This window comes from Anas platyrhynchos, chromosome 15 (assembly GCF_047663525.1).
Source record: "Anas platyrhynchos isolate ZD024472 breed Pekin duck chromosome 15, IASCAAS_PekinDuck_T2T, whole genome shotgun sequence".
Taxonomy (NCBI): domain Eukaryota; kingdom Metazoa; phylum Chordata; class Aves; order Anseriformes; family Anatidae; genus Anas; species Anas platyrhynchos.
This window is the reverse complement of record NC_092601.1, coordinates 15,926,411-15,947,976: the sequence shown is the minus strand read 5'-3', so window position 1 is coordinate 15,947,976 and position 21,566 is coordinate 15,926,411. Positions and strand designations below refer to the sequence as shown.

General features: G+C 38.4%; 1 protein-coding gene across 4 annotated transcripts in view; it reads right to left on the bottom strand.

Moving 5' to 3' along the window:
* Positions 1–21,566, bottom strand: part of SDK1 (sidekick cell adhesion molecule 1) — a 393,854-nt gene that overhangs the window by 94,202 nt on the left and 278,086 nt on the right. For all 4 annotated transcript variants that reach the window (XM_038186854.2, XM_072023631.1, XM_038186853.2 and 1 more), the window contains 5 exons: positions 21,082–21,263; positions 13,003–13,118; positions 9,723–9,915; positions 6,360–6,458; positions 1,213–1,404 (listed from right to left, as the gene is read on the bottom strand). In XM_038186854.2, the coding sequence (XP_038042782.2) occupies positions 1,213–1,404; positions 6,360–6,458; positions 9,723–9,915; positions 13,003–13,118; positions 21,082–21,263 (782 nt within the window). The remainder of the gene's footprint in view (positions 1–1,212; positions 1,405–6,359; positions 6,459–9,722; positions 9,916–13,002; positions 13,119–21,081; positions 21,264–21,566) is intronic.

Genomic DNA, 21,566 nt, shown 5'->3' with positions numbered 1-21,566 from the left:
TATGGGGAAAAATCTGGAGCTCCAATAAGATCTTTGCCTCACATCAGTCAAGCTTAGAGTGGCATTTACATTTTTAATACTATCTGAATTATCAACAAAAGCAAGCTCAGGAAAGGGATTAAATGTAGATTGTTTAGAATAAATTCCCAACAGTACCTGCATTCGTAAGTAATGGAAATTAGTATTATAATCAGTAATCATTCATAATGTTGTACTATGTGCAAATGCAGCAAGCAAAAAATGGGCAGGTTTTTGGCACGTATTTCAAGTACACATAAATACACAATATTTCTTGATTCTTACTTCACATTTGTGGGAACTATGATCAATAAACTAACTCTGACCAAACAGGATAATGCTGTTATCTGGGTAACAACAGGCAGCATGGCATTGATCCAGTCTGCAACTTGTCACAATTACCTGTGATTAGGGAAAAGAAAGGCAAGCATACTTCAAGACACACAGAAAAGTTCAAAAATACTAGAAAGGGGAAAAAATTGATTACCATCAGGGATGTACGTTAGCTGTTCCATTTTGGAAAGTTCTACTTGTACAGCCTATAAATTAACTGAAACTGCTGTTTTGAGGCTTGAAATGGCTTTTTAGTTTGCTTTCTATACAGGATGAAGGAGAGTGAAGAATTTTAAAATCCAAATGGAAAATGCTAAATCAAATAATTCACAGGTACCTAAAATGCTAAATCAGACAATGGAGCATAGGACTACCTCTTCCCAAGTCTTTCTCAAGCCACAAACGCTAAATCTTGCAAATATTTCAGTTTCATTATACAAATGTCCTCTCACAGGTGACATAAACTATACTACTTATAAATGGAGAAAACATTCCCTTTTAACAGCAAACTCTATTTTTCCCAAAAAGCAAAACTTTCTGATTTGATTTCTTCTTCTGTTACCTTGTAAATATCAATAGATTCTGTGTGGTATCCACTTCATTACGTTGACTGCATCATCTTGCACACTCTTTTTTTTTCCATATGTACAAAGCAACCTCAGTTTTCTGGTAATTTCAATTTGTGAATGTATTCATGTTAATATTTTAATTTGTTTTAAGAATTAACTTTAAATTATGTGGTAAAGAATTCTGATGCTTTATAAACCCACCCATATTTATTATAACTGAATCAAAGTCTCTTGTGATCTTTGGAATACATGTGGAATGAGCCTGCTTTAATTTGTTTCATATTTTACCAACCTGGAGGCACACCAGAAGAGATGGTGGAGGATGTGACCCATCCACTCCCTTTTGCTGTCACAGCTGCCACCTCGATCGTGTATGTGGTGAGAGATGACAGCCCCGTGATCTTGTACTCAAGTGTTGTGTTGGTTAGCGTGCGGGCAAGACGAGATTCATTTCTGCCATACACCTCCCAAGAGATCTGATAGCCTGAAAAATAATTACACAAAGTCAGGGGGCTGTAACAGTGGTGGGAGTCTAGTTTTTCTTCTAAAGCACTATTATGCAATAACCCAGAGACTGGTAAATTACTGCTTCTGCAAGATTTGCTTGTGGTCTATTGTAGTATGATTTATTTCTTACTCTACTCCATTACAGAAATCTTTTGTAAACAGTAAAAAAAATAAAAATAAAAAATTGAGGTAAACATTGGCTAAAATACCAAAGCATTTTTCTACTACATTTATTTCTAACAAACAATTGACATAAATACCCAGGGGGTGTCATCTGCCCATCAAATTACAGGTGGGGGAGGACATGGAGTCTCAATGGCCTATTTGTATTTTTCTATGAATATACAGAGCTTGCTGTGAAATCTCTAGGAAACCTGGGGATAAACTCAAAGAAAGGTGGACTTTCATTTTGTGAACCCTACAAAATGAATAGGAAGAAACACTGGAAAATATAACATTTTCTCACCAGCCAGAATATCTAATTAAAAATCTACATGCACTTAGTACACCTATCCCTTTTCCAGGCTGAAGCAACCTTCACTGCTATGTATCTACAAATCTAACAATAATGATCATGCAGAAACATTGTGGGACTCTTCTAGGAACCAAAAAAACCCTACTCCCCACTGCTTGTTCCTCGCACAAGTCCTTTAGCAAGGTGAATCATTATCCCTTCTTTCAAAACTGTAGTGTAGCCAATCTATTGTCCAAAACTGCACTCACCCTGACCTCCATATTATTCTTATATCACAACCAGGCTCTGAAACCCTTTCCTTTTTATCACTTTTATAACCATTTGCCTTCCAAGAACTTTTGAAACTTTCTACTGTCTGATTTGCTCAATTTTACCTCCAAATCTGCTTGTCCTTCTCCTGCCCAGTCCTACTTTATTCTCATTTGAACCCACTTGAACCTTACTGTGCCAGTCTCCGGAGAGCGTGTCTGAAAAGTTTGCTTGATTGCAGCTCTCTTTGTGATTTGACTCAGGGGAAAAAAAAATACACATAGCTCTTGAATGCCTGTGAAATGGAAGTGAGTGAAAAGGACTAACAGAAAGGAATCCCACTGAGAGAGCCACGCATGAGGCAAGCTGGCTAGAGAAACTCCCTACTGGGTTCCTGTTCCCATCATACGAGATGAGGAATTCAGACCAGTTGTGGGGGAGGAGGGTTTTTGTTTTGTTTTGCTTTCTTTTTTTCCCCCCATACATAAGCTGATTAACATATTGAACTAGCAAAATACCTTATGGTCTTGATCAACAAGGAAACATCACCTCAGGAGCTAAATGCTTGGTGAGACACACATTTGTGAGAGAGCTTGAAAGGTGTGAGATGGCATCCTCCCTCTGGTGCTAGCTGCCATCACTGACGGATTCAAGTTAACATACTTGTGCATGAAAATGGGCTCAGAGTAATCACAGTCGTTAATTATGCTTCAAGTGAAAGGACAGTGATAAACAGCCAAGAGGCGATGCTTCAACCAGTCCGGCTACATTTCAACCACTCGTCTGACTACAAACTACCTAGGGGAAGGAGAAAAACTCCCGAATGCTCACCTGGAGCCAGTTTTAAGTGTCTGAAATGTCCCATCTGTTAAATAGGATTTAATTAAGGCAGTAATTTACCAATATCTCAGAGACTCTGCAGTGATTTGAGGCTCTCTGCTTGAGAATCATTTACCAGCGATCAGAGTTTTTATAGTACAGGCAAGATTAAAATCTGCATGAAGATTTTGACAAAACTTAAGGACTTTAAGGACTTTATAAACAGAGGGCGAACTGAAAGGTTGAGTGAGAATCAACGAAGGAGTTGCAAACAGAACCACGTCACTAGCATCCCCTCTCTTTCAAAATCTATGCTTGTTCCAGACAGGACAACGTGGACGAGTGAGAAACAGTCTGAGGAAGGTGCCCTTGTGCATTTTCCCACTTCTCAAGCTGTGGCACTGAGGACACAAAACCAGCAGCTGGGAGCCCAGCCAGCTCCCAGGAACGTCTGCGTGCAGCCATGGATGGGGCAGAGGCTGGGCAAGGGCCGTGCAGTGGCTCATCTGTCTGCCTGGGAGCTGCGGGTGACCCTGCCGTGCCTGCTTTGAACCCTCTGCATGGGCTGGCAGAGGGAATCAAGGAGTACCACCCCGGAATAAAACAGAATGCATTGTTCAGAACAATAAACAGAATAAGAGATAAGCAGCAGACTTCTAATGCTCTCCCTGTCTGTTTGTGACTCACAAAAGATAGGAAGTTTCCTGTACCATGCACAAGACAATCTGAAGTGGCTGAGATTTCTTCTCTCCCATCTAGATAAACTTCGCATATACATCAAATGTTGGTGATTATTCTTTGAACATTTTATGTTTTCTCCCTTGTGACTACAGGGATGAGACACAGCTTTCCTGCCCATTAGGCACATAGTCTCTATGTATTTATTTACTGAAAAAAAAGAAAAAACTTTAACCAGGAAAAATATCATAAATTCGCATGCAGACTGAAGAAAAGACAAAGAGGCAGCATTTACTGTGGATATTTCAGTCCCGAAAGTATAGTTAAATTCTAGTTGTATAAACACAGAAACAGAAAATACATACATATATGCCGAACTGACACAAAGCCAAACGTAATCATGCATAACAAAACCAGATGAAAAAACGCTGAAGGAAAGGAACAACAACAGGCGTACCCCCAAGTAGCACTTAAGCCACAATGACTGACAGATGGGCAGAACTTTAGGACATGTGGTTGGTAAAAATGTGCTCTCTGATTTACAGACGTGATCACTGCCAGCAACACGCATGGGGAGTCCGATTGGGCTGGGCAGAGAGCGCTTCCTCTGCCTTCGGCGTACGTGAGAGCAGGAGAGGTGCTGCAGAGCCCACCCGTATGCTTTGGCTCTGCATCCTCTCCATAAAACGCTGCCTAACAGAAACTAATGACCAGAAGAGTTTCAGAAATAATTTTCCGTTGATCTGGAGTAAATTCTCTACAAGCGAGCAGTACACCCAATCACGAACTGTCCGTCTACATCCAGGTGCTCATAAATCAGTGTTTACTGAGGGAGGAGGAAGATACGGAGATTTACAGCAAGAGTAATGGGCAATTTCCCAGAGCAGGCTGGCTGCCGGGCACCACCCTCCGTGTTTTCCTCCCCCCAGCTCCGGTGCACGGAACAAGAAGTTCCAGTAAAGATATCAATGAGCAGAAATGAAGAAGAAATGCCTCCCTGAGCGCTCAGACCTCCAAGGGGCCCTCTATAAACCTCTGAGGTACTCAGGGGCATGAACAGTTTTGCTGCTCTTCTAGCCCAAATGTAATTTGCAGCATTAAGGACATTTTTGTTTCCGTATATACTTTGTTGGGCATTTTTACATCAGTGTTCCTTCATGAAGGATATAGCCTCCTGAGTTCCTTCTCGCTAAAACAATTTGCCCCGATGATAACACAGTTCATCATTTCACTCCACTGGTTTTCAACCCATTCTGGGAGGTGGCAGCCCGTTTCTAGGAAAGCAATTCTGCAACACTAAACACAGTGCTGCTAATTGGTGCTTTACAAGGATGAATATTACATCATCTTGCTTAGATAACTAGATTTAGATTTAGGTACCTAAATTTAAGCACTCGGGCTTGAAGGCTTTGGCCATCCTCACTGAATCAATACTGCTCTGCTTTCAGAAGTCATTAGTTTCTGATCTTGAACCACTTAAATCAATGCATATTTCAGGACGGCTACTATGGTAAAAAGGAAGATGATAATCTGCGTAAAGAATCCACATGTACTATAAACAGCATGGAAGACATGCATAAATGGTGCATGTGAAGAGAAGACACTGACAGAAGCAAGTCCAATCCAAATACTCAGCCCTGTCAAAATTAAAATGTTTCATAAAATTGGACTGATATAACATTTTAATGCTCAGGAGCCAAAAAAATTATTTTGTTTGTTGTTGTTCTGTTTATTTTTTTTTTGTTTTTTTTTTGTTTGTTTGTTTTGTTTTCCCCTAAAATATATTTACTTTCTAAAAGTATTATGATACTTTCCTTAAAATTAAATGTTGATACTCCCCAAACAGAGTATATTGGTCCACATAAAATTACCTTCTCCCTTACCTTCTCCCTTACCAACTATGATTTTAACTCCAGCAATTTTAAATTTGGGAGCTTTGTTGCACTTCAAAACCTTGAAAGCCTTTGTTAAATAGAGTGTCCACCCTGTGCAACAGTAATAGTTTCCCATTTGAAAACAATACTGCCTCTGTTGATAAGAATTAGAGATTTTCTCAACTATTTATAGCTGCCTTTATGAAAAATAATGAAGTTGCTGATGTTACATCTACATTGGCACACAATAAATAGATAAATAGCAGGGAACAGTCAAATAGCCAGCTCATCAAAGAAACGAGAGAGTTCTGAACTGCTGTGATGGTTTATACAAAATTAAGTAATGACATGCAAATTCTGTCATGCAGTCCACAGCCAGACCACTTGATCACAGATGAAGGATACTGCTGATTTCAGGCTTGGACTTGATTGCAAACCTTAGCAATGCCAATTCAGATTTTGCAGCTGTAAATTCAATGTAGGAAACCCCAACCTCTGTGACAAAGGACAAACACCGTCTCACAAAGTTTCAGAGATTAAGTAACAGAGGTGGAGGTCGTGGACAACTTAACAAGACTGTAGACTCTGTGGGGAGCTGATTTCTAATACAGGCTGCCATTTCAGTGACCACAATCATGAGCTGCCAGTAATTGGACCCGTACTTTCTATAATGTGCCCTAGCTGACATTTCAATTACCCAAAAGATGAACCAGGAAACCAGCACTCGCAGCAGCCGGTTCTCCCTAAATGCTCTATTATGCAAACATTTTTTTCACTGCAATGATACATTCCTCCACCACCACCCCCTCCAAAAAAAAGGTAGCAGCTGATACTTGCCTGTAATGATGCCATTTTTCTCTACAGGTTCTTGCCAGCTGACCTTGAGAGATGTGTCCAGAATCTCAGTGAAACTCAGGTGTCCCACAGCTCCTGGCTCTGGCAATCAGAAAAGGAAATCTGTTAACAGGAGAACCCCACTTACTTCTGATCTGATTCATGTGGCAAGGTTAGGGCTGAAGAAATAAAACACTGAGCCGGGGCCAATAGAAGCCTGCTGGAAACATCAGTGAGAGCTGCAGGGGAGAGGGGAGAATGCAAGGTGTTAAGAAGCACTCTGGCTATCATCACATAAATTATTTTATCCAGTCGCCATCCTAACTGTGCAGAGAACTAAAGAGAGCGGCAGCAGGGGACTTGCACACAACGTGTTCTCTGTCTTTCTTCTTGATCTAATCTAATTAGAACAATCAAGCTGGCAATCCTGGAAGTGATTGTGTTTGTTGTTCTCCCTCCACTACAGCATGCTGTGGGTACCCGTGCTGCTGTGGGCAGCTCCTCAGGCCTTGTGGCTGTGAGCAACACCACCTGCACAACCCTCATCTGGAAAGAGCCTTTTGCCTATGCAAGGTCAGAGCAAGGACAGCATCACTACTTGGATAGACTGTCTCAAAACAACTCTAAAAACGTCCAACATAATGGCAACTATCTTCTGTAAAATGAATACAAGTGTGTGAAACTTTTAAAGGATTTTTATGATGTAGCTCAAGAGCTCTTAAAAATTTTAGCTCCCTGGTGTGCAATGAAAGAGCATAAAATGGAATGACTGTCAAGAATATGCCATCCTCCCTCAATTTTGATCTTCAAGGAAGACATCCTGACTGATTTTTGATCCAACTGCGGTTCTGTCTTCAATCGATGTACTGGAAAAAGGAGTTTTTGTTCACTTTATATTCACTGTGTTTCTGTCATTGGATCCCTGCCTGAGTATCCTCCAGCTCCACTGACATCAGTTGGCAATTTCTCGTCTGCAATTTCATATTTTGTTTCCTCTTCACTTTAGTCCAGTTTCTCATTCCCCTCCAGCTAGGATGAAAAAAAAAAAAAAGCCTGCCAGTAGGTCGGCTACAACCACATTTGCAATTCTGCAATCCTAGTGAGGAAAATTTCCAAATCCATTCTGCGCTATCTAGTAGTTGAAGCATTACACAGAAAGAACTGCTGATCTGGTAGTGATCTCAGGAATACCTAACAGGAGCATGGCAATTATGTGCTATTCAGGAACACGTATCTACACGCATGCAAGCCACAGAACTCACAAAGCTTCACTCCAATTAGCTCCTGCAGTTGCATTCCAATTTTAATGTCATAATGAAAAACAAGTGCAGGTTACACCAAGCCAGGACACATTGCTTCTGACTGGATGTCAGATTTTATTTGACCTACAGTTCATCAGCAAACAGACTTGCTTGCACTATTTTTTTTAAAGGAATGCCTAACTTTGCTTTGCAGACAGAAAATTATCACCTGAGAACATGAGTGACAGTCCCTTCAAACCTTTTCCCACTATATAAATCCAGAAACAACTTAGATTCAACAAGTTCTCCACAAAGACACATTATACCATACCACACTTAACTTCTCAGTCACCATGAAAACAATTCTAAAGGACCTAAAATTAAAAACAATCTTGGTCATCTCTACTGCCTAAGATCCTTGCAGCATGCAGCTGCATTTGACAAGAAATGTTTACAAAATAAAAGTTTGGCCTTTTCTTATTTTATGTTTCATGATGGAATTTTCTCATGTTTAAAATGGCATGTGATCCCAATGTTTCTCTGAGATATTCCCAATATTTTGACTGTGCTCCCCCTCCCCCCTTTTCACAAAGTCCACTAAGGCTCATTTCTGCATTCCCTCTTCCATGAGCAGAAATATTAATAGTCTATTTTCCTCTTCCCAGCAGATTAATTTTCATGAAATCTTAGGAGTCTCATATCTTTGGCTTCTTGCTCTTCTTTACTCTCTGTAATTAGCCATGGAATAAAAATGTTTTTGGAGGGAGAAAGACAGATGGATCTAAGACAGACAGCCAAACACATTTACACTGCCAAAGCCTCATTTCCTAAAGAAAACAGGCAAGATGTTAATACGACACACAGAAACCTAATGCATGCTTTTCTTTCCTCCATGCCTTTTGCTTTAACTCCAGGTAAACATATATGAGTTTATATTAGTTACTAGGAAGAAAATTAACTCTGTCCTAACTGAAACCAGGACACTCATAGATATCTGATACTTACAATGCTGTCTCTGTGACCTTCTAATATGCAAAGGTTTAAGTCCAGAATCTGTTCTTGGGACACAGGTCTAGCACATGGAGGAGGTGAATCACAAAAGGAAAATCCATGGGAAGGTACTTAATTTTCTTCATACTCTTTCAAGAGTATCTCATGAAAAATTGGATTAGCACTTTGAGCCTCACTTCTGTGAATGTTAATGTTAATTAAATTTTTCTTTACGGGAACATCGACTAGCCTAAAAGGTCCTTATTAAGGCAAAGTAGTATTTCTAAAAACAATACCTTAATGGCTGCATTAGACTTTTTAAAAATTCTGATTTGGATCTCTAAATGTGCAGCAGTGTTTATGATGCTTTGTGAAAGGAAGACTGAAGCCCTGGCCAAAGCCAAGATCACCGCAGACACACAGTTAGCTATGATGGCCACTGCAATTTAATTACCTGCAACTGACAGACCACACTTGTTAGTCCCAAACGTGCCTCAAACACACACTTTCAGGGAGCCACAGAGGTCAAAACATTTTTTTGATGCAGCAAATAATTTATAAGCTAAACGATCCAGCTCTTTTTATTTCATTCCATGAATTTGACTTCAGTTTTAGAGAGTAAAAGCTACTGAATTTTCACGATGTTGGCTGTTCTGTTTTACACAAATACTTGCAATATAATATAGAGATTTTCAATATATTGAATAGCAGAAGGAAACAATCTTAAATTAATCATTGATCTCCACAGGATGTTCTGGTGTTCAGTTCCTCAGAAGATCAATTCCTATTTATCTGGATGCCTAAACATGGACTTGGGAGCATAAGGGTTCACAGACAAACAACATATTGTGTTAGCTGAACCATGCTATGGAGCTTTCAGCTCCTAAGCAATATAAAATAGTTCAGTCCATAATGAGAAAAATATTAAACACCTTTCATTTTCTACCTGCGAAAAGAAAACATATGGACAACTGGCTGAGGTCATCATCTGATGCAAAGTAACTTAAGAAGAGACTACAAAATGCTTGTAAACTTAAGGTCTGATTTTAAGTGCCCAGATGTAAAAATTCTGGCTTTTATATTGAACCAGACAGAATCCGAGCACTGAGATTCTCTACCAGTGCTCACTACTCACTGTCTTCAAGGGTGCGTAGCAGCTGCGGTGTGCTTCGAGGTCCATCTCCAGGTGTGGTGAAACACAGAACTGACGTATAGTAAGTAGTGTATTTCTTCAGGTTGGTGATACATCCACTGTGAACACCATGGAAATCAGGAGCAATGGTGACCACAGTCACAGTCTCTGGAGCATCCACTGGCCATGCTAGAAGCTAGAAAATTTAAACATAAATGAGCTCTCATTAGAAGCTGCGTCTATTCAGAACTAAAGTATGCTTGGCTGCCAAAACCATCTTAATCTGATTGTAAAAAACAAGCAGTACTGCTCAACTATTGTTAGTTCTGATGCTGAACAGATGGATATAATGCTGTTAATATGGTAACAGGAGGGATGTGTATAATACTTACTAGTGATGGGGGATGTACCGATTCCATGAAGGTATTACAATTCTCAATTTCTGCTACTGAACAAGGCCAAAATTATTGAGTGGCTATTTGTGTATTTTGTACAACATGACTCTCTTGTCCCCCATCTGGGCTGCTCTGCCTACCCTGAACAATCTTTGCTGCTGAAAGGAGAGTGAAGTAAGAAGGGCAATTTCAGTGCTACCCTGAGTTTAAAAAAAATAAAATAAATAAAAATAAATCATACTACAGGGTTCCCTGAAAGATCCCACTGGGCTGAGAAGGAGAAGAGAGGGGAGGGAAAATCCTCCTTCCCTTTCCATAGCCCTCAGCATCCCACTGATCAAGAATTTTACAGTGATTGACTGTGTGCGGATAGCCACACTGTGAATGATTCAAAAGGTTCTGGAACTACAGAAAGAATAGGAAATAATCATAAAAACGATTAGTACAGTTTTCGACAACTAGGTCCCAAAAGTGAGATTCCTGAAGATATTTTCATGCATTTAAAGTTAACATGCTTGTCAAGCCACACTTCTTCCAGGCTTTAGTCATCTCAGTGGATCTTCTGGGTGATCAATGTTTTTTAGAGTAGAATACCTTATCTCTAAGCACTTAAATGAAGACTTCAAACTTTGAATTTTAAAACGATTTCTGAAATCATTGTAACAACGTAGAGGTCTAAAGTTTTAAAGTGCTTATGAAACTTCTGTTTTGTTCAAAAATCCTTATCCTGTAGATGTTAAAATCTTAGCATGTTAAAATTCTAGGCCTTACTCAGTATCCGTGTAAATCATGCTAGTTGTATTGATTTCAGGCTCATAAACATGAATAGATACCTGAAATTATTGAGCTGCATTTGACACATTCAGCCGTCTACTGGCTGATAATCAGACTATACTCCTTATAGTCAGAAAGCAGTTAGAGGACTATAAGGACTCATTTTGTTAGAAATATTTCATATTTGAAAGGTGCACTTTACAACTTCTTGAAATGCAAATAAATTCCAAAGAAAAGATAAAAATGGAATAATGGTTGATGGAATTGTAAGTTTTATTTTCTTTTCTAAATCACCTTTGCGGATTAGATTTGGCATTTATAACTTTGGGGGACTGAACTTCTCTTTCTCAAGTATTTCATTGCACATTCTTCAGAAAACATGCGCAGGAAATAAAGGTGAAGAATTTTGTTAGCTAAAGGACAAAATGGGTTTAACCCTTAGGAAAAGCAAAGGCCTAGCTTTGGCTACTACTGTTTATAAACTACACAAAATAAACTATGCAATAGAAGTAACTGTCACAGCAATGTTCTCACACAGTCTGCATACTGTAATTCATATAGCCCGTGAAAAATAGGAATTACAAAGCTGTTGAAACCTAATCACGGAAATACAAGTATTTTTGATCATTCCCAAAAGTTTTTAATGACTACTGACAAATACAAATAAAGATCTTTGTTATTTTATACAATTGATAAATAAATTTAAACTTAAATGAGAAGCAGCTATGCAATGAAACTAATGATCTTCATACTGAAGCTCTGTGTTTGAATAAAACAAAGAATAAAAATCTAAAATGTGGCTTTTCCAAATCTGACTGAGCTCACCATGTTTGGACTTGCACCAGATAATTATAGCATGTTGCAGTCCACTGATCCCCAAAGGGCTTTTATTCTTCACAGTCCAAACAGAAGCCAGGTACTACCTCTGTATCGAGGTTTCAGGCTATGTTTTTGCAGTCTAAAATCACTGTCAGCAACCCAGTCCTGACAGCTGATCATATCTCTGGGAAAAAGAGACGTATACATCTACTTGTAATACTACTTCAGCAGGGAGATTCTGAAAACACCACTGTTCTTTATAAGAAATATATAGATCTGGGCAAAAGTACTGAAACACGTGTACCTCTGTCTCAGTTTCTCCATCACTTTCAGACATTCTTAAGAGAAGGATCAAGTCTTCTGAAACTCCTAAAATCCACCTACAATCCTCCAATTCACAGCTTGTCTTCTGAACCACACGTCCTTTTCAGCTCAGTGAGCATTTCCTCACACAACACCTAAATCCAGCTCCCTCCTCCCTGCCAACAAAACATACCTGTCGTCCCTTTTCTTCTGCAATTCCTACAAGGTTTCTCTTTGTTCTTTCTATGAATGTTTTTAAACCCTTCCTTTATTACGTCCCCACTGCTGAACCATGGAAGGAGTTTCTATTAAGCAGTCCTTCCTGAGAGACAGAAATAAACCACTCCAGCTACACTTCACTGGGCAGAGGACCACCAAGTGCTCTGTCAAGCATCCTCTACCTACTCTGCACACTGTAAGACATTGCCAGCTGCCCCATCAACAGGGACTCACCATGCTAACACCACGCCATTGAGCACGATTTAAAATTTTACATTTTTACATCTCCAAAATCATCACAGTGGGAAAGTTAAGACAAATATTTAGCATGACATCTTGGTTCCTAATGAAATGAATGGGAGTTTTGCATTAGAGTAAATAGAAATCTCCAGGCTGATTTAGTGGCACAATGATGTGTCACATTTTAGTGGCACAATGATGTGTCTCCTGCACTATTTGACATCAAACTGCTTTTTGGCTTTGGAAATTCTCCAGGCAAATAATAAAGGTATTAGAACTTTTATAATTATAGTTATTATAATATATATATATTATAACAATATATTACATATATAATAATATATATATATTAACAATATATAAACCAGCAAATGTTACATGAGGAGCAACAACTGTTGAGTCCTCTCTTCATTTTGTTTCTTAAAATACACAGTCATTTTGGACATTCATAGATTGTTAAATTTCTAATTTTTGTATATCAGGCTCTTACAGGAAACATTATTTGAAGATGTAGAAATCTTGTTCCTATTTACCTTGTATCCTTGGTTAATACCATTGATGAACTGCTGGGGTGGAGGGTTCCAGAGGAACTGGATGGTTGTGGAGTTCACGGCTTCGACTTGCACGTTTTGCGGTGGAGCTGTAGGCACTGCTCTCAGTCAGGCAAGAGGAACAGAATATGAAACAGAATGGAGGAGAGATGAGAGGTCAAAAGAACCTCTTCACTGCCACTCATTAGTCTCAAAGTAATACCAAGCCTGAGAAAAGGATGCACTTCCTGTGATATGGTACCCAGCAATGATTTGCAAAGAATGGTAATCGAGTTATTTTTCATTCTGTATCAGAAATTCTTTCAGGGGGAGGGGATGAAATGCTTTCGATAGCACATAACTCCTCAGATGAGTTTTTCATAAAACTTGACACAGGAACTAGGTAATGACAGGTGAACACATCTCTTTCAATTATCCATGACTGCACAGAGAATGAAGTTTCACCAAGAAACTTCCTGAGAATTTCTCTTAATACCACACAATTCCCCAGATCAAACTAGCAAATGGGGGGTCCGCACAATTAAATTTACAATTGTGAATTATAACCTAGCAACACCATTTATTATTTACCACTGCTTAAAAATTAGGACCAGTCATATCATATGCAATAGATTTTTCTTGGGAATTGGAGATATTTTATCTTGATACTGTATTCACTCACGTATATTAAATTTATTATATATAATCTGAACCAATACAACCTCAAATCTATTTAAACTTGTGTAAACTTTTCATGTCAAGTACTTATTTAGGTAGATTATTTCTTCAGTACAAAAGGAAAAAAAAAAAAAAAGCTTGGAACATGGAGGCATACTGGCTTCAAAAAACAACAACACAACCCACGATGTAAGTATTTTACCATTTAACATAATGTCTCTTTAAATATCTTCCAGGCAATTTCTTCAACTCATTGCTTTAGGATGTCATTTCTTTAGTTCTCAAGAGGAAGTAATACTAATAGTCAGGTCTATTTTTCCGAAATTATCAATTTCATAGTAAGTTAAAGAAGAAAATTGATATTTGATTAAAAAAAGAAAAAGTACTAATACCCTTTGAATCCTAAAAAATCAGTTTAGTAAAGCTTCAAAAACATGACTATTGACAGCCATGCACATTTGTATTCTGTAAAAGAGGAATAATCCACAAGTGATTTTGAAGCTTGAAAAGCTTTGTTCCTTCTGCTTCCAAGAGAAACTTTCTACCAAAGTCCAATGACCTATGCTTCTAAAAAGTAACCACAGTTCCAACTGAGAAATGCTGGTTTGTTCCATACTTTTCAAAAACAGGTCACAAACTTTAAAAGCTTCAAAGTACTTTTTGGAAATTGAGTCTTTGTATGGAGGAGAAATCAAGACATTAAGTTCAAAAATGTAAAAATGTCCCTTTGTCCACCAAAAGCTTTGTGTGAAAGAGACATCCAGGTCCATTATTCTTAACTGGTGTACCAGCTATAGTGAGGTTGCTGCCAACAGTGCTAGGACAGTGTACACCTAGTCAAAGACATTCACAACCTAGAAATATCAACACAGAAATCTGGAGAGATCCAGAAAGATGTGAGGTTTGAAATGATAAGGATATCCACTTTCATGCCTTGTGGCACTAAAACTCTCTGATGGCTTCTGGCTTGAAAATTTAGCTCTGCACATTTCTTTCTTTAACCTCAGAAATAGTGTATATTATTGAGAATCACCTTGCCCTAATTTAAAACCCAATGTCACAATTTATAACTATGTTTAATTATTGAGTTCTAAAACCAGAATTTATCTGATACTACTCTAATTTCTTGTTAGAATCTAGGTCCTATTTCCAGCCATGTATCATAATTGCCTGTATGTTTTTGGAAAGTTACAATAATCTTACCAACCCATAGACATCAAAGTTTTTGTAGTTAAGAGATTCACCAAGTCATCCTGATATACAAGTCACTATACAGTCATAATGAGCTGCTTTGGCTACATTCCCCTACTATATATATATTTTTTTTAATTATTCATGTTCTTTGATGAAACTGTTTATTATGAGAGCCATGATTTACTTCACTTTGCTTTTGTGTTCAATGCTTTGTATAACTGATAGCTAATGTAAGAATTTTTAAAATCAAAGTTCATACTTTCCTGCATATTGGAATATCTTGTTGTTGTAGCTGCCAGAGATTTGTTATTGCAGAAGAAAATTGTATAGGAAACCTTCAAGTTAGTTTATTATCAGAAAGTCATCTGAATATCATAGGGAGATTAATCTCCTTCTGTCATTAAGGCTGAACAGCCGAGCATCCTCCTCTCCACTCATTTCCTTCTGTCGAAGTGCTATATTACAACTCTATTTATATGTGCTAAGTTGATTTTGTAACTTATAGAAACTACACAGAAAGTCTATATCTAACCCATACGCTGTTCACTGACAACCACAGCCAAAGAAATTCAGAATTTACCAGAGGTATGAAGAGTTTGTTGTTCCCAGAACACCAGTAACATACAGGTGACCACTGACGGAAGAGTCAGCCGTACAGCCACTGCCAACCAGGGTACTCCCAGTCTTCATCCTCCTAAAACACTTACTAGCATGCACACTGCTAGCTTCATTTCTGGGGGCATTTTCTTTACTGCAGAACTCCACAAATGCTGTATGACCAATAGCAAATTTCCAGTAATTTCAATAACACGAGGATTTTATTCTAGGAGTCTGACAAAAATACTTTTCATAATACTGCAAATTTTTCAAAATACTGCAATTTTTGAGAGGAAAAAATCTGCATCAGCACGCCTCAAGTTTTCATTTATAGCCCTTATTGTAGCACATCTCGAAAGAGCCCAGGCAGGCACTTTAGGATAGGTTTACTGTAGTTTTAGAAATGTGGAAAACCAAATATACTAGTTATTTATTTTAAATAGTGAAATATTTTTCTTTCATTAGAGGATAATTTTCTGAAACACAAATAAATAATCACAGCACAAAGAGTACCTGCTATGATAAGAGAAGCGATAAAAATAATGACCAGAAAATATAAACCCTTCAGAATACTGGAAACCACGATGTGTATTACAATTCATCTTTAAAATCTTTATTGAAGAATCAACATCTGCATCACAATGAATGAATTTAAGAGATGGAAAGAATATGGTCTGTCTAAGATGCATAAGCTTAATTATCCTGCAGAAGATGTAATATAATACATTTTTATATTTTTAATCAGTAAAATATTGGCATCATGACCTCGAATTTACTTCAAAGTGACAGGATAGAGTTCTTCTTTTATGTCCTGATCTTAAAGACTTTCTTGGTATTTGAATAGTTTTGCATTAAAAAGAAAAAGTTTGACAGAGCTGACCTTCTGGTCATTTCTAAACTCAGATACTTTTCCAAGATCACAGTTAGCACCTTGCTGAAGCTGCAACTGTCTGCATTAAGAATTTCCTAATTTAGTGGTGGATGGTTATCCTCCTCCTACGAGTTTCTTGTTGTCAAGCAGTACAAGAGCTACCAATGTCAAACAGTTGTTTCAAAAGTAATCCCCATGTGTTTACATACTCAATTTTAAAATCTGATCTTCATGATGTTTGCAAGTATTCCTAAACCATCTCACACCGGAGACCCACCTGGGAGTCATCTTGGAAGTGCAGATCAAATTGGTCAGACAAAACCAACTGTTACTTTCTTCCCTATAAAGTTCACGCGGTTGGAAATCTGTTAAGAGCTCAGCTCCCGGGACTGCAAGCTAATGTGCAGCATTCTAAGTAGAAAAGGTCATGGAAGCACTCTAGATAAAAGCCATTAAAAGGGTTTGGCTGACAAGATAATTGAGAGAAGAGAAGGCATTAAGGTTAAGCATGTGTACATGTAATTATTCTGTCTGTAGCTATGTGCAAATAGCATGTAAACCCTGCACAGATTCCAACAGACAGACCGCTGGTCTTAAATACCGACCTTCAACAAAGGCTTGTGGAAAAGCGCCCTGCTCCTCCCAAGCTCCTTGTTGGCAGCTTCCATGTCTTAGCAAGGCAGGCTCAGGGAACCTCAGGTTTTTCTCTATGTGAGGGTTGAGTTTTTCCTTCAATGCACTGGCTTGAGGTGCTAAGCTGCACCCACTGGGAGCCATGGGGAGAGCCTTGTACAGGAGCGTGCTACTCCTTCTGCAAAGCCTCTTCCCCTCTGCACCTGGCCGAAAACATTTGCTATGCTTGGAACTGCAGCAGGTGCACAGAAACAGTGGTCTCTGCTGTTCTACACGTGCCAATATTTGAAATTCAAAAGTGTGAGGTTTGGCATCAACTGAAGAGTTTTGCTTCCTGCAGCTGGGAAATGCCTTTTTCCCTTTCTCACACGCCTCTCACAAGGACCAAGTTTTACTCCTTTAGTAAGAGCTGGAAGCCAGAAGCCTCACCAAAAACAACTGGTAATTCACAACCTTTGTGAAATCATTAAAAACAACACCAACAAAACAATAGATGGGAAATGACACCTAACAGCGGTAAGACTGAGAGCTATAAAATCCAGATGCTACAACTCCAACCTGCTTCTGCTCAGGAGCAGCTGGGCCAGAATGACATTCATGGACACTTCCTGGCTGTTGGTAAGTTCCCCAAACAAGGTGAATAATGAAGATGGTTTTAGCAAAAATGTGTAAGGGAAAATTAAGGACTCTTTTACCTGAGGCAAACTGAAATGTTTGTAGAGGACACCCCTTATTCCGAGATTTCCATTTCAAGATTACTTCCTACATAAAGGAGGAAGTTTTCAGTCAACTGAAACAGATAACAGATTTGTCCAGTTCTTCTATCTCAGTCCTTATGAATTTATCTAATTCAACTCCTACTACCTGTGGAAAAAGCCACTTTGGACCTGCTGAATACTACATTGTGCTTCTGTCCTTCCCTGTACTCCATCAAGACTCACTAGTCTGGTGACTCTCCCAGCCTTTTACTCAAAAAGGGCCTTTTCTGGCCTTTTAAGGTGTCTGTACACAGCAAGTAGGGAAAATAAAATAATATCAAACTACATGCTGAGGCTTATAAACTTCAGGATATAACACTGGCTTTTGGAATGTGCATCAAAAGAAACACTTAACAGCTAAATTAGAAATAAAAGTAGGTTAATTCCAATGTAAATTGTCTAAGAAAAGCTTTGTCTCTACTTACAAGCCTTGCCTTGGCTAAATCTAGAGTGTTGGATGTTTTTCAAGGAGAGACAAGCTCAAAAGTATTCATGCTAGTGAGATTAAAGGGACAGTAAAAAATGGAAGATTCTCAAATCAGCCTGCAGGAAAAGGTAAACATATCCAACAGTACTGAGCAGAGACAGTATCAGCGCTATCCACAAAGATGTTTATACATCTCACAAAGCTACTCATATGAAAAAGTATTGGAAAACTTCAGTTTGTCATATGGCAATGAGAAGTCCTGCAGGACACTGTTTAACTAAGAAAAATTTGCCCTATGCAGGAGGCTGGCACAAATCCCTGTGAAAAGGAATATCAAAGTAAGGAACAGCTGGAGAAGCTCTGATGAAGAAAGACCTATATACCCAGAGCATCAAAGGATTAGGCTGAATATCACTCTGAAAAGACTTTCAAGATTTAGAGACAGTCAAACTGTCTGACCCTAGTGCTAGGAAGTTCAGTGCTTTGCCAGTAAGTCTTTCTGACATTTTATCTAGCTGACATTATGTGCCAGTCTCGCTACAAGTTTAGATCGCTCAGCATCTTGCAAGTTTGGCTATATTCTAGAAACTGGTAATTTTTGAAGAGCTTTGAGCAGCTGATTAGTTATCAGTGGCTAACACAATGCCAGAGGACTAATAAGGGATTAATGGACTGGGTTCTGGTATAAATCCACAGCTTATATGGCCAGTCAATATTCTTCCCGACGAAGATGCCAATGTGCTGATCTGCTCCTGCCAACGGCTTGATCTGCTCCCAGTGTTCATTTCCTGCCAGGCTTTGACTGCACAGCACATTTGATTAATATGAGGTATTTCAGGTATTTTTCATCAGCAGACAGACAGGTTCTTGCCAGCACAGCTCACATCATTTAATGCATGTCAGAATAGAGGTGGTGGTGGTCATAGTAGGAGAGGGGGATGGATGGGAGTGTGTCTTTGACATTTATCTCGGCTCACATTAAAATCGGTGTATGATTTACAAGGCAGTTTTACACACTACTTTTTCTCACTCTTGCTGGTTTGGTTTAGGAAGGACAATCTAGAGCAAGAAACAACCACTGGCCTTTCCTGTCATTTCCCAACTACAAGACAGACAAATAAGCAGGGTTATGGACAGTAGGGCGTTACTTATTGAGACTTTATTTTAATCCAATTTCAAATGATTCTGATACCACTCAACCTTTCTTCTTTTCAACTCTAGATGTAAAAAGGCTTCAAACTCTTTTTAGAGCAGACTTCAGTGATTTGCACAGATATCCAGAAGGTCATTGACTAGAAGATACAGCATCCATGAAGTAATTATTTATTGCTATTATCAAATAGTGTTATAAAATAAATAACAAAGATCCTTTTGTTGTTGTTGTTGTTGTTCATGTCTACACACTCTTGATCAGTTAGGATATAGATAGAAACTGTATAAACAGGCCACTGCAGGTTGTCCTGCAGTCTAAACATTCTTGATAGTTGATATGAATGCAGGACTGATTACTCTTAATTTATAACAGAGGATTTATATCCTTATAAACGACAACAGACAGCCAATCAATAAAGGATGATAATAACAGCACATAATATCAAGGGAAATTAGAGTCAATTGCAGGGTTTAAGAAAAAGAGTGTGAAGTCCAAACCTGAGTCTTAACAGATGGAAGGCTAAGGTGATGTGATAGCCTAAAATGTCCAAATAAACAAAGTAATGAACTGCAAACATATTCACAGAATAGATTCAAATTCTTTGTGCAAACCAATTCTCAGCAGAGAGCTGGTCTTTAGTGGGATACAAAACATTAATCCTGGCTGTAGAGAGAAGACTTTGGAAAAAGCATTTCAAGGTCTGCTATAAATACTTCTAGAAAGAGGTATCTAGACTCCTCTAAACTGCGAAACTTCAGATGCCCTAAGACAAAATATGGATAGCTTCCTGTTTTAATTATTGTGGTTAATTACTATTGCATGCAAATAATCTTTTCTTAAAGATCTCCCTACAACTCAAACTGTATCTAATCACATTATAAAGTACTCCTACTAACAATTAACAAACAACTACACAATTTTCACTGATTATAAATTAACTGATGTACTATAAAACTGCAAGTTTCTAAAATAGTTTAATTGTTTTATGACCAGTAGAGACCACATACTGTCCAGTGCTCAGAAACCAGCATAGCTCTGCCATTATGAAATATAAAAAAAGCTTTAAGGGCTTGGTACTTAATTATCCTACAGATTTTTATACCAATCTAGAGGTGTAAACATGCCTTACACTGGTTGTAAAAAGTAATTACATATCCTTTTTTGATGCAATTTATATTCTTTTTAAAGCACTTACCAGAAAGGTGTGGAAGAGCCACAGCATAAAAATGAAGGCTCTGATGATCATTCTGTCTTCCTCTTTGCAAATGTCTGAAATGCATCATCCTTGAACTGCTATCAAACATACTTTCTCCAAAGGCTCTATTTCTCTTTCTACAGTTCCTTTCAAATTTATTCCAAATTTCTAAATCAAGTTATTCTGTGATCATCAAAAATAATGATGCTGGTTTGCTCTGCATTTGTCTCCTGTATTACGTATGTGGCATACTGCATATCTTGACTGCCATAAACCCAATTCCTTGACAAATTCCCTATGCCTCTCCTGTCAGAGTAGTCTCAGCCACTGCATGTCACACATCCTATAAATCCATTCCATGGGACCCACAGCTTTTTCCTACAACAGAGAGGGCAATGGAGTCTCTACTTAGGCACTCGAAACTTGTGTTTTCTACTTCTTTCCAACCCAACAAAGATGTCTTTCAAATATGACTGAACTGACCATTCATTTCACAATTGTTAGGTGGGACTATCGGAGAGTGCATATTCTCCTTAGGAAATTGTGCTTTGACACATACAGTTCCGATTTGCTCACCTCCCTGTAAAGTGTACTCTGTCACAGGTCTGCTGAATGCTCCCAGCCCAGCTCCATTGTAAGACGCCACCTGGATTTCATACTGGGTCCAAATGATCAGGTCTTTCACTAAGCAGTAGTTAATTTCTGCACTGGTGATGTTCTTATACTGGTATTCTCCAGGGAGGCCAGCCAGGCGATACCTACCATATGGGAAGAAAAATTTGCTGTTAATTAGTTGGTATCAATTATAGAAAATATCCTGACTAGCAAAATAGCTTCCTTTGTGAAGAAGCAATATTCACACTTTTACAGCCGAATTATACAAAGAATAATGAAAAATTATCAGAAACAACAGACTAACTGCTGATAAGACCACATCTTGTTTGACTACTATAGTATTTATAATGTGATCTCACTGAAATTACATGCATAGACCTAAACAAAATGGGTATTTTAACCTGTTTTATGGCTGTGGAAAAATTACAGCTTTTTAAATGTGGCTT